Source organism: Salvelinus fontinalis, chromosome 26, assembly GCF_029448725.1.
Source record: "Salvelinus fontinalis isolate EN_2023a chromosome 26, ASM2944872v1, whole genome shotgun sequence".
NCBI lineage: Eukaryota > Metazoa > Chordata > Actinopteri > Salmoniformes > Salmonidae > Salvelinus > Salvelinus fontinalis.
This window is the reverse complement of record NC_074690.1, coordinates 10,230,858-10,243,079: the sequence shown is the minus strand read 5'-3', so window position 1 is coordinate 10,243,079 and position 12,222 is coordinate 10,230,858. Positions and strand designations below refer to the sequence as shown.

Genomic DNA, 12,222 nt, shown 5'->3' with positions numbered 1-12,222 from the left:
CATTTAAACCACCACCGCTAACATTACTACCACCAGTACTATTGTAAAACATCACCATTATTACAACCACCACCATTCATATCACCACCACCACCGCCACCAATCACCACACCCAGACCTTGCTGTCTTACCTGACGGCTGTGTGCTTTGCAGTGTGGCTGTACTGTTCTCTGTGACTCTGGGACTGACTCCGTTGGGGCACCCGGTGGAGGTGGCGTTTGTGGTGGCTGAGCCATTCACATGCTCCCCGCTCCTCTTGACCGAGCTGGAGCGTGTGGGGACAGGCAAGAACGTGGGGTCCAGGTCCATGATCAACTGGTTGAGCTGGTCGATGGAGTTATCAATGTCCACAGTCAAAGAGTTGAACTCTTCGTCTCGGCTGTTGTTGTTATTGTTGACGGCTGCAGGAGGCTGCTCGTTGTGTGTCTGTGGTGCCACCACCGTTGTCAAGGCAGCAGTGTTCACACTCAGCACGGGTCCTTGTTGTGACACTGTAAGGGCTGGAGGTTTGGGTGGGCTTCCCCCTTGTGGTTTGTTGTCCCCTGGGTACCTCTCCCTCTCCTCACCCTCCTCGGCCTGCAGGTAGGCGTACTGATGGGCTGCTACCATCTGCTGTTGGCGCACCCAGGTGTGTGTGGAGTAGCTGCCCTGCCGGTAGACCTGCTGCTTGGGCACCGGCACAGCGGTAGCTGGGGTGGAGACCGAGACACTCCTCTGGCCAAAGCAGCTCCTCCGGGCCTCTGCGTAGGCTCTCTCGTACTCCTCCATTGTGGCCGGGGCTGGGTGGTGGTGCTGGGGTTGGTGGTGGTGGTGGTGGAGCTGGTGCTCCTCTCCCCCAGGGCTGCCGAAGCCATCCGACAGCAAGGAGTTCTGGCTGCTCTTGTGGCAGGAGGACGACAGGGTCCCGAGGCTGTCCACACTGCGCAGGTCGTGACCCGACAGCAGGACCTCATCATCCAGGATGTCCGTCTCCCTCTCCCTGGGGGGTCGCAGGTCCCCGTTGCCATGCACCTGGGCTGGTATCCGCTTCTGTATGGTCATCACTCCTGGCCGTCCTCCTCCGCATTCAGACATCTCCTCCAGGCCGAACCCGCTCAGCAGGCGCTTCAGCTGGGCCTTCTCCTGACGACTGGGGCCGTGCTGGGGCCTGGAGCTGGTGGTTGTGGTGATGGGGGCTGGGGGTTTGTCAGTCCACAGAGAGGTGCTGGACAGGCCTGAGTCGCTGCTGGCTGACAGGGCGTGGTCGCTGTGGTCGGGACTGCTGGTGGTAGAAGTGGCTTGGTGGGCTCCACGTCCCAGGGTCAGGGTGGTGGATCCTTCCCCGTTAGGGCTCCTTTTGGATGGGGAGGCTTTGTCCTGGGCCAGTCCCTGAGAGCGGGGCACTGGAACAACAAGAGATGCAGCGGCTTCAAGCGGTCAGCTGGTACAGAGACACACACAGACATCACCACTCACAAACACATGGACACACATATGTACAGGTAGATGACCACAAAAGAAGATAATTTTTTCACATAGACAAATAAGTTCACTGAACAACAAGTACAGCTGTCTGATAAAAACAAACAGGGTTACACAAACGTACAATGACACAAACGAACACACACATCAACTCAGAAGTATGGACATAAGTGAGTCATTCTTCTCTCATGACACATTTACAGAGCTGGTGGACAATGAGTAGACTACAGGTTGTAAGAATAGCAAAGCATGGGAACGATCAGCACTTCTCACTGCACATAACAAGAGTGTTCTACGAGACAACTGTACACCACTGAATAGTTTCCCCGTCCCCAAAACTAATCATGGAGTCTAACCATTCTAATTAAATAAAAGCATAAAACTAGCACTATAATTCTTATCAAGCACTATAACTCTCGTTCGTACATTGTGCTGCACGGTAGACAAAGGTGTTCCTCGTGTTCAGGTTATATAACCAACATTGTAATGAAAGCCAAGCAGCCATCTGACTGTCTGCCTGTGAGCTGATATACGGCAGTCAAGGTACTGTTGAGTCCGTGGCCAGTCAGCCACTATGTTTGATTTCCTCACCGTGGTATGATTTACCTACTGTTCCCCGCCGCCCTCTGACCCTGCAACATAATGTATGTTCGACCCTCAGCAGAAAAAGTGAACTACAGTCAGAGGTCAAATGGAAAGCAGCACAGTAAAATCCACCTCTCATGACTCAGATAAATTACTCTGGGAAAAACAAAAGACTTCTAGTTAGCTAACAAGACAAGGAGTCTGGTCAGTGCTTACCGAATGGAGTTCAATGTACATATTTCAAGTGCAACCAAAAGCTGTGGTAAAGTCGAGGTTAAAAGCCCCATTCCATAATCAGGGTAACTCTCCTGTAGTTCAACAAAGGACAAGCCTTTGTCTCAATCTAGCAGCGTGAATTACTTACCTTTCCTCAAGCCAACAGGGCTGTAGTCAGATCCGAATACTAGACACGCATGATAAATTATACCCTCCCCCTCAACACACACACACACACACACACACACACACACACACACACACACACACACACACACACACACACACACACACACACACACACACACACACACACACACACACACACACACACACACACACACACAGTTCTCTGGAACTCACATCTGGCTCTCTACAGCATGTCTCAGGCCTCCTCACCAAGCTACAGTCCTGGTCAGAACTCTGAGGAGTATCCCAACAGATCCCTCTACAACAATCCAACTGGCAAGGCGGTAACACTTCTGAAGACATATGTCATCCCTCCACTCTCTCCCTCGGTATGTCACCCTCCCACTTCTCTCCCCCCTCCCCCCTCCTACTCTTCTTTCACAGTCCCCCTTCTCCTTCAAGAAAGTAATGCAGCCACAGCTCTAACCTTCTCCTTCAAGAAAGTAATGCAGCCACAGCTCTAACCTTCTCCTTCACCAACTGCAGGTAAATAAGTGCACCAGACGACCACCATCTCCCGCATAACAATATGAAGAAACAGAGAGATGATATGGAGAGGAGGAGGCGAAATAAAGAGTAGGAAGTTTAGCTGACAGATAGTGACCATGATCAGAAACCCACAGAGGTCTTCCAACCACACACACTGGCTCTACTCTACCTCTCTCCTAGAAGTGAGTAGGAAGGTGAGGGTGTTTGCACTCCACACAATGGGGGACCTTGAGTTCTCCAAATATGGACAGAAGAATGTAAATAAGTTGGGAGGGGCAAGGGGGTGGAGGCGGGCCCTGGGGTGAGCTGTAATCCGACCTCATGCCCCGGCTGCATCAGGGTACTACCCTGCCAGGAGGGAGGCAGAGAGGGACACAGAGAGAAAGAGAAAGAGAAAGAGGCAGAGAGGGTCTGAGAATGAAAACAACATTCCTTTCTCTCTCTTCCATCCCTCTTTCTTTCACACTGTAAAGACAGACATTTTAATTAGAGCAAGCTTACCTTCTAGTTGGGCGCTCTCTGCCGGTTTATGAAACCCCTGGGATTGTCAGGTTGTTTTTCTCTCGCTGTCGTGTATCATGAAATGACATGCCTGGTGTCCGTACAACACCAGCATGGAAACAGATGTGCCCTAACCTCAATTATGGGGTTCAACAATTGTTTTGACCGTTTTTTTCTATCAGAAGACACACATTGGCAAGACTGAGGTCCATAGATGGTTAACCAAGTACGGCCACATCCGGTGGTCTTCATCTTTGAACCATTTCATCTATCCTGAATCTACATTTATGTCAGAATTTATCAAACAACCTTTTGTTCCAAATTGTCCATTTTCTTAGGTTATTATGTTGTTAAAAACACTTGACACTCTGTAAACATAAGGCAAATGGGCATGTGGCAGCAAAACTGTTGCTCCAACTCCCAACTATTCTTTACCCCCAGAGGAATTGTTGTTGCTACACCTCCGAAATTACCCTGCTGTTACTCCTGCTCCATTCACATCAGTGTTATTACCATCTACCATCCCTCCTCCTCCTCTCATACTGTATGCCAGGCCCGTGAGTCATAAAGCTTAATTACCATCATCATCACCATCCTCATTTTCATCAACCCTGGCCTGCGTGGCTTGGCCTAGCTTCCATTTGGGCTTCCGTTTGGGGCCCAGCCAGACAGCCCTCAGCTAAAACATTCCTCATTAATCCAGCAGTCAAACCAGGGCCCTGTTACATGGCTCTGGTCTGACTCACTCTCTTACTGGGAGCTAGATGCAGGAACAGAGGGGAGAGAGAGAGGAGCCCTCAGTACAGGACAAGCCTATTGTGGCCTAGACTTTCTCTTTTAATTGGCTCAAATGAGGTTATGTCGATGTTGACACACACCTGGTATTGATTGCTTGGACATCCTCTGATGCATGTACACGTGTTTTAAAAAAACTTAAAAAACACACATTGGCTGGATTTGTTTCTATTGATGGGGAGGAAATCGACCCCGGAAAGAGTAGAGCAGTTTCCAGGATGTTGTGTGAGGTAAAGCATTATATCCCTCAATAAAGAACAACCCATACTCAAACACAATACTTAATTCACACTAGTGGATAAACCCACATTTTGAATGGGGGAAGGGGAATTTAAAAAGCCATTGAAGTAAATTATGTTGTCCTTCCACATACCTAACACTGAAGTGGTAAGCTGTCTTTAAGCCGATTGACAGGCAGTCAGAGGGACACTGGGAGCTGCCAAATCAAATGGACTGGTAAGTAGCTCCTGAATTCCAGTAGAGCTCCCAGTCTTTCGTCTCTAATCTAGAGTTTACATGAGAAAACAAGGCTGTAAATATTCCACAGGAATGCCTCATTGACTCAATGAAAAGGAGAAAGTGAAAAATAGTTTTTTAGGCTGTTGTTTGCCTTTAATTAATCTTTTCATATCCAATGTTTGCTCTTTCATTACATACCCAGAGACTCTTGATCTAGCACTTCAAACACAAAAGCTAACCTCACTTTAAGATTGTGTAGTAGAGTTTCTCAAATAAAGCAACTAAACTACTTGTCTTTATTATCAAATGGTTTATATTGGTATTGCATATAAAATGCTTATTGTATAACAGGCCTGGGTGGATTCATGTTTTAATGTCACCATATTTGTCTATTATGGTAAGTTGTTGTGAATTCCACGGCTGAGAGGAAAGATTTGGCAGAGCAGCAAGGGATGCCCTGACAATGTGTATGTGTGTGAGTGAAGGAGTGTGTGTGTGTGTGCGAGAGAGAGTGAGAGAGTGAGTGAGTGAGTGAGTGAGTGAGTGAGTGAGTGAGTGAGTGAGTGAGTGAGTGAGTGAGTGAGTGAGTGAGTGAGAGAGAGAGATCAAAAGATCAAAAAAGTCTGTGTAACTGGGTTGGTCGAAGCACGCCCATTCATTTGATAAAACAATTATAATAATCTCTAGGGAACTACTTTTCTCTCGCTGACCCCAGTGCTTCCATATTCCCTATGGTACTAACACTGTAAAAAGCATCCAGAAACTACCAGCAAACAAGCACTAGATATTACCTAACCTTAACCCGAGCTGATTGACATGGCCAAACTTACCGATACTAACATGTTAATAATAGCGCCGGAAGGGAAGGCTGCCGTTTTACGTGGTCCTAACCAACTGTGCTATTTTGTTAGTTTTTCGTGTTGTTTCTAACTTGTTTTTTTTTTACGTATTTTGTACATAATGTTGCTGCTACCGTCTCTTATGACGAAAAATAACTTCTGGAAATCTGAACAGCGATTACTCACCTCGAACTGGACAAAGATTTTTTCTTTAACGAGTCCGGCGTGACGGATATACTGCTTTCTCAGGAACAGGCCAAAATCCACGTCATTTGCGTGAAGAAAAAGATGGAGAAAAAGGGGGCAGAGGTCGGGCTGCCTTCTGAAAATTCGTAGTTAGATATTCCAGGACGTGTACTCAAAGCATCCGCGGACCAACTGGCAAGTGTCTTCACTGACATTTTCAACCTCTCCCTGACCAAGTTTGTAATACCTACATGTTTCAAGGAAGCGAAGGTAACCTGCCTAAATGACAACCGCCCCTTAGACCTCACGTTGGTAGCCATGAAGTGCTTTGAAAGGCTGGTCATGGCTCACATCAACAGGATCATCCTGTATACCCTTGACGCACTCCAATTCGCATACCGCCCCAAAAGATCCACAAATGACGCAATCTCAATCACACTCCACACTGCCCTTTCCCACCTGGACAAAAGGAACACTTATGTGAGAATGCTGTTCATTGACTACAGCTCAGCATTCAACACCATAGGGCCCGCAAAGCTCATCACTAAGCTAAAGACCCTGGGACTAAACACCTCCCTCTGCAACTGGATCCTGGACTTCCTGACAGGCTGCCCCCAGGTGGTAACGTATGCCACGCTGATTCTCAACACGGGGGCCCCTCAGGGGTGCGTGCTTAGTCCCCTCCTGTACTCCTTGTTCACCCACGACTGCGTGGCCAAACACGACTCCAACACCATCATTAAGTTTGCTGACGACACAACAGTGGTTGGCCTGATCACCGACAACGATGAGACAGCCTATAGGGAGGAGGTCAGAGACCTGGCAGTGTGGTGCCAGGACAACAACCTCTCCCTCAATATGAGCAAGACAAAGGAGCTGATCGTGGACTACAGGAAAAGGAGGCCGAACAGGCCCCCATTAACATCGAAGGGGCTGTATTTGAGTGGGTCGAGAGTGTCAAGTTCCTTGGTGTTGACATCACCAACGAACTATCATGGTCCAAACACACCAAGACAGTCATGAAGAGGGCACGACAACACCTTTTCCACTTCAGGAGACTGAAAAGATTTGGCATGGGTCCCCAAATCCTCAAAAAGTTCTACAGCTGCACCATCAAGAGCATCCTGTCTGGTTGAATCACCACCTGGTATGGCAACTGCTTGTCATCTGACCAGAAGGCGCTACAGTGGGTAGTGTGTACGGCCCAATACATCACTGGGGCCAAGCTTCCTGTCATCCAGGACCTATATACTAGGCAGTGTCAGAGGAAAGCCCCAATAAATGTTAGACTCCAGTCACACAAGTCATAGACTGTTCTCTCTGCTACCGCACGGCAAGCGTTGTTGGAGCGCCAAGTCTAGGACCAAAAGGCTCCTTAACAGCTTCTACCCCCAAGCCATAAGACTGCTGAACAATTAATCAAATGGCCACCCAGACTATTTACATCCCACACATTGACTCGGTATATAGCCTCGTTATTGTTATTTTATTGTGTTACTATTTTATAATTTTTTATTTTATTTGGTAAATATTTTCTTAACTCTTCTTGAACTGCACTGTTGGTTAAAGGCTTTAAATTAACCCTCCTGTTGTGTTCGTTGCATGTTGATTAATTATGTGTCCCGGTCCAAAATGACCGCCCCCTTATAGCTGATTACAAATCCAAATCCAAATCCAATGTTGCGTTAGATCTTTTTATCAACTTAAGTTCTTGTGAACATTACAAGTTTTGAACTTCTATTTGCTATTTATGGCCTGTAGGCCTCATTGACCTGAGCTCATACAACTCGTTTTGAGTTTAAAAAAAAGCATAATGTATGGATTATTTTGACTATAACAAATACTCATATGAAACATATTGTGCTATTTATCACAGACTACTTTGTGTCAAAGTTTAACAAGGACTCACCTCCTCACCACTGTCATGATTAAAGATATGATCAAGAGCCTCACATACGGTATATCGTTTGGTCATTGTGCTGCCACAGAATTAATTGTTAGCAAGGCCTCAAAAAAGCTTGATATACCAGAGCTGTGAGAAAAGTTCTATATATTATTGAAACAATGTTGCGATTGTTTGTGAGAATGCCAACAGGTGTGGTTCCCTTGGGGGAAAGACACTATTGGAGAAAGGTTCCCGTGGGGGTTGCTATGGAAGCCAAGAAGGGGAGTGAGGTGTGTGTGTGTATGTGCTCAAACACACATGCATGTGGGGGTCTGGGAGAAGAAGTGTGTCCATTTGATGAATGGGCATGTGCCTGAACTCAATTTTATACACTAATGGTAGTGTCACCAATTCCTTTCTAATGGCCGGTCAATTTTGACCGGGAACACCACAGGTTAAATAAAACACCCAAAATGTAATGAAAATCATCAACATGTATCTTGTGTGTTCAGATGCCCTGTGTGGACAAAATCATGGAACCTTATGACAATCACATTAAATTAACTATGTTTTGTAAATTGGTCCAATTCGACCGGAACACAGTAGGAGGGTTAAGCATTTCACGGTAAGGTCTACACCTGTTGTATTCGGCGAATGTGACAAATAAAGTTTGATTTGAATCTTCTGCATATGGTACACCAAGGGGAAGATACTATCTTTAATTTCCTCTGTTTACCATTGTAAATAAAAAATGTTTCCATAGGAATTGCCATGGTACAAGTAAAGCCACATAAACCAAGCTGGTGGAGACTGACTGTTTACATTAATGGTTTTACGCTGTGGTCCCTATATGATACAGTACAGAGCGGGCCTTTAATGGTTTTACGCTGTAGTCCCTATATGATACAGTACAGAGCGGGCCTGGCTAACCAGAGCAGAGGACTCTAAGAGTGTGTTCGAAAATTCAATCTGGAGTGCCAGAGTACGCTCTGGGTGTTGGTAAATTCATCGGAGCGCTGAGAGCGCACACTGGACGCTCTGGCCGAGGACGAGGAGTCGGGTTGAGCCGAGCATTCTGACCTAGGGTGCATTCATAAATTCACTGAATTCATAAATTCACAGAATAACTGATTTACCAACACTCAACTGTGTGCGCTCTCTGAATTTACAAAAGGACAATCTGACAACGCTCTGAATTTACAAACGCCCAGAGTGCGCCCCCCCAAATTTAATTTACGAAAACACCCCTAACAACGGGCAGTCAAGCACCCAAGCTAACTGGCTAAAGTTGGCAAGCTTGCTACCTACTTCCAGACACAAATGAGATAACAGCTCACTCTGAACATTTTACTGGCCTTTGCAAATCTGGTTAGGCTGTTTTCTATTTATTCAGAGCATTGGTGACTGTAACTGTGCTGCTGGCAGCAATTTAATTACGCTTTCTTGTCGATGTTTACCGACATCGGCCATATTCAATGGGTGTTGAGCGATAGTAAATTCATCAGTTATTCTGCACTCTTGCACACATAACGAGAGTGCTCTGAAATCGGAGTAGATGGCCAGAGGGAATTTACAAACGCATCCCTAAATCTGTCATGCTCTGCAGTACTGAGACTAGCATGAGGTTTACAGGGTTGCTGAGAGATATGTCACCTAGAAGCTTTGCATTGAAACAAATACTGCAGTTGTCACTTGGCCCTCTAAGGAAGGATCTCCATTCATTTAGAAAGCAGACATTGACTGACCCAGATGTGGTTTGTTTTACTGGGTGTACGTGTACCTGTGTTGTTAAAAATGTAGCTAGGATCAAGAGTTGTTCCTGACAGGGAAAGCCTAAATATGGCCCAGAGATTTTACTCATCAAGTAATGCGGTCAGATAAAAACTCCTGGCACTATTGGTCAATGTAAGTGCATGATCCACAGATATTGCTTGGTTTATCTTGATCAACTTGGTTGTTAGTTATGGTGGACAATATGATATTAATGCAGAGTGACTGGAAGCTTTATGTTTCACATTGTAATGAGGAGAAGTAAGTCCAAGTGAATGCTGTTACCTTCCGTGTCAATTATGTTCTGGTAAGAGTCCCATCGTGTCAGAGGGTCGGCTGTGTTGTAGTCCACACGTACGTCTGCCCCGTTCTGCCAGCGCTCTGCACCTACAGGAGACCATTTGAAAGCAACGAATCATTGTGTGACACTCTTATTTGGTCCAATCAACATCAAGGAATAAGTGGGACATTCTTGTAGGGTTCAATCAACAACAAGGGATCAGTGGGACATTCTTCTAGGTTTAAACTTTCCGTGGACAGAAGCCATTTTTGTTTATTTTCTGTAAGTGATTTGTGGCCAGAGTGTTTTCATCTTGCAACTAAGAGTTGAAGGAATGTTACATTTTATGAGTTGTTTAGAGCACATATATGCACGCAAAAACACACACAACAAGCACAACACACACGCTCCCTCCTGTGGGGCTGGGAGGAAGGGCATGCTGTGCTCCTTTACCTCTCTGTCAGCACACACTTCACACTACATTTCCCCTCTACGGATTTCCACATCCTCATCTCAGCAGGGGGTAGAGGGGAAAAGAGGGGAGATTGAGGGGGGAAGCTGGGTGGTGAAAGGACCATGTGTCTGGAGGTTTTCAAACCCTCCTGCTTTTCTAACTGAGTTATAGTTAAGGAGTTATAGGAGTTTAGAAAAATACCTGGGATTTTCTCCGGGCCCTCAGAAAACACCAGCTCCACTTTCCCGTAATCCAGAAATCTGCGATCTGCAGAGCAAACACAAAGGAATGGAGTGAGTGTGGCTGCATTGGAATGCCACGGAAATATGAATGATCCCGTGTAGCTCAGTTGGTAGAGCATGGTGCTTGCAATGCCAGGGTTGTGGGTTTGATTCCCACAGGGGGCCAGTACAAAAAAGTATGGATGTATGTACTTGTAAGTCGCTCTGGATAAGAGCGTCTGCTAAATGACTTAAATGTAAATGTAATGATTCTGCCTATGACTGAGATTCTCCCAGAAAGCCATAATAGATTACAGTCTATGGGAACACATGATTTATTAATGGATGAGCCAAACCCAAATGAAGTCCAGTAGTTTTTTATCCTGTGACGGCAATGTGTATGCAATGTGTGTAGACCTTTATTGGCAGTCTCCATGTCTTCTTTCTGGAACACCAGGTTGTAGCCCTGCACTGCTCCCGTGTGGAACTGGAGCCGGAAGATCGCCTCACGCTCCAAAGTGACATCACTCTTATGGTAACACTTCACCTGTAGGAACATGGAAAGACTGGCTGCTGTAACAGCTGTTTGTGCGTGTATTCATGTGACCTTATAAAAAACATTTTCATTATTTTATGTGTGTAAGTCTAATCGGTCATAACTTGTATCTTTCTTCTTGTATGGTATACCCAGTACATTCTGTAGGATATGTTATGTGATGCTATGAGACGTTATTCTTACCATGATGTCTCCCTTTAACATCTGAGCAGGTTCCAGACTGATACATATCCTGTCTCTGTGTCCAGGCCCAATGTGACTGGGTAATAGAGACAAACAAACAATCAGAGAGAACATGCTATGATGGCCAGGTTGCCCTGGTGGCCAGATGGCCCGGGTGGACAGAGTTTGCACCATAGACATTAAAACCAGTAGATACTGACGTTATCCACGTATTCCAATGGAAATCTCCCAATGGCTCATGAAGGCGGAAGTATTTGAATTTGAAGCTCGCCATATTGTTGAATGAGGCTGAATGGCACCCAGAAATTGCTAAAAATCATGGTGAAAGTGGCCGTAACTAACAAAGGATCAACAATATAGTCATTTTCATCCTGCCTGAGAGAGTTAACCCAACACTGCTAGATGACGTCGGCAACAATACCGGAAGACTTGGACATAAACAGTCAAGACGCGTGTGCATGAGGGATTGGTCTATCTCAGCATGTGGTCCTGCGTGATGACAAATATATCAGAAGGGATCACTATTTAATTAAATATATCTTGATTTGTAGCGAACTTTTAAATCATTCACTGTGGGGATTGAACTTGATCATAATAAACACATTTTAGAGCGAAACCATATGGAAACCACATGGAAACCATATGTTTGATGTATTTGATACCATTCCACTGACTCCGCTCCAGTCATTACCACGAGCCCGTCCTCCCCAATTAAGGTGCCACGACCTCCTGTGGTTGCTACGTAGTAACCGATCAGCAGAGCTCATGACGCCACACTCCAGACCGGACACTGGGGGCCTGGTTTGCACCAGGTGAAAAGTGATTGCATTCATTTTGAAACAGGGCTGCCTCCCGGCGTGAGCCGGGCGCCCCGTTCAAAGCCAAAGTCGGCTCAATACAAACTGATGTATGTCAAGCACCTGGAGTAATGACTTCGGATTCTGAGTTTTCATACGCCAAAGTTGTGTTTAGTCTTGATAAAAACGCATATGTGCTTTCTCTGCTGCATTCCAAAGGAAAACTATTATAAAAATGTGCGCACATCTTATGGAAAAGACGTGTATTTCTGAATGATGCACCATGCTGCCTTGTTGACATAGGTTGCCTTCCCCTGCTCAGACGTTGCAAAGGTTGCATGCCACGTCATCGACTG

The 12,222-nt window shown here is 45.9% G+C and overlaps 1 protein-coding gene across 1 annotated transcript in view; it reads right to left on the bottom strand.

The window, feature by feature from the left end:
* LOC129823630 (tensin-3-like) overlaps window positions 1-12,222 on the bottom strand; it is an 83,907-nt gene that overhangs the window by 41,130 nt on the left and 30,555 nt on the right. Inside the window, exons 9-13 of the mRNA XM_055882486.1 lie at window positions 11,070-11,145; window positions 10,748-10,877; window positions 10,311-10,376; window positions 9,661-9,762; window positions 132-1,382 (exon numbers count right to left, since the gene is read on the bottom strand). Coding sequence (XP_055738461.1) covers window positions 132-1,382; window positions 9,661-9,762; window positions 10,311-10,376; window positions 10,748-10,877; window positions 11,070-11,145 — 1,625 coding nt within the window. The remainder of the gene's footprint in view (window positions 1-131; window positions 1,383-9,660; window positions 9,763-10,310; window positions 10,377-10,747; window positions 10,878-11,069; window positions 11,146-12,222) is intronic.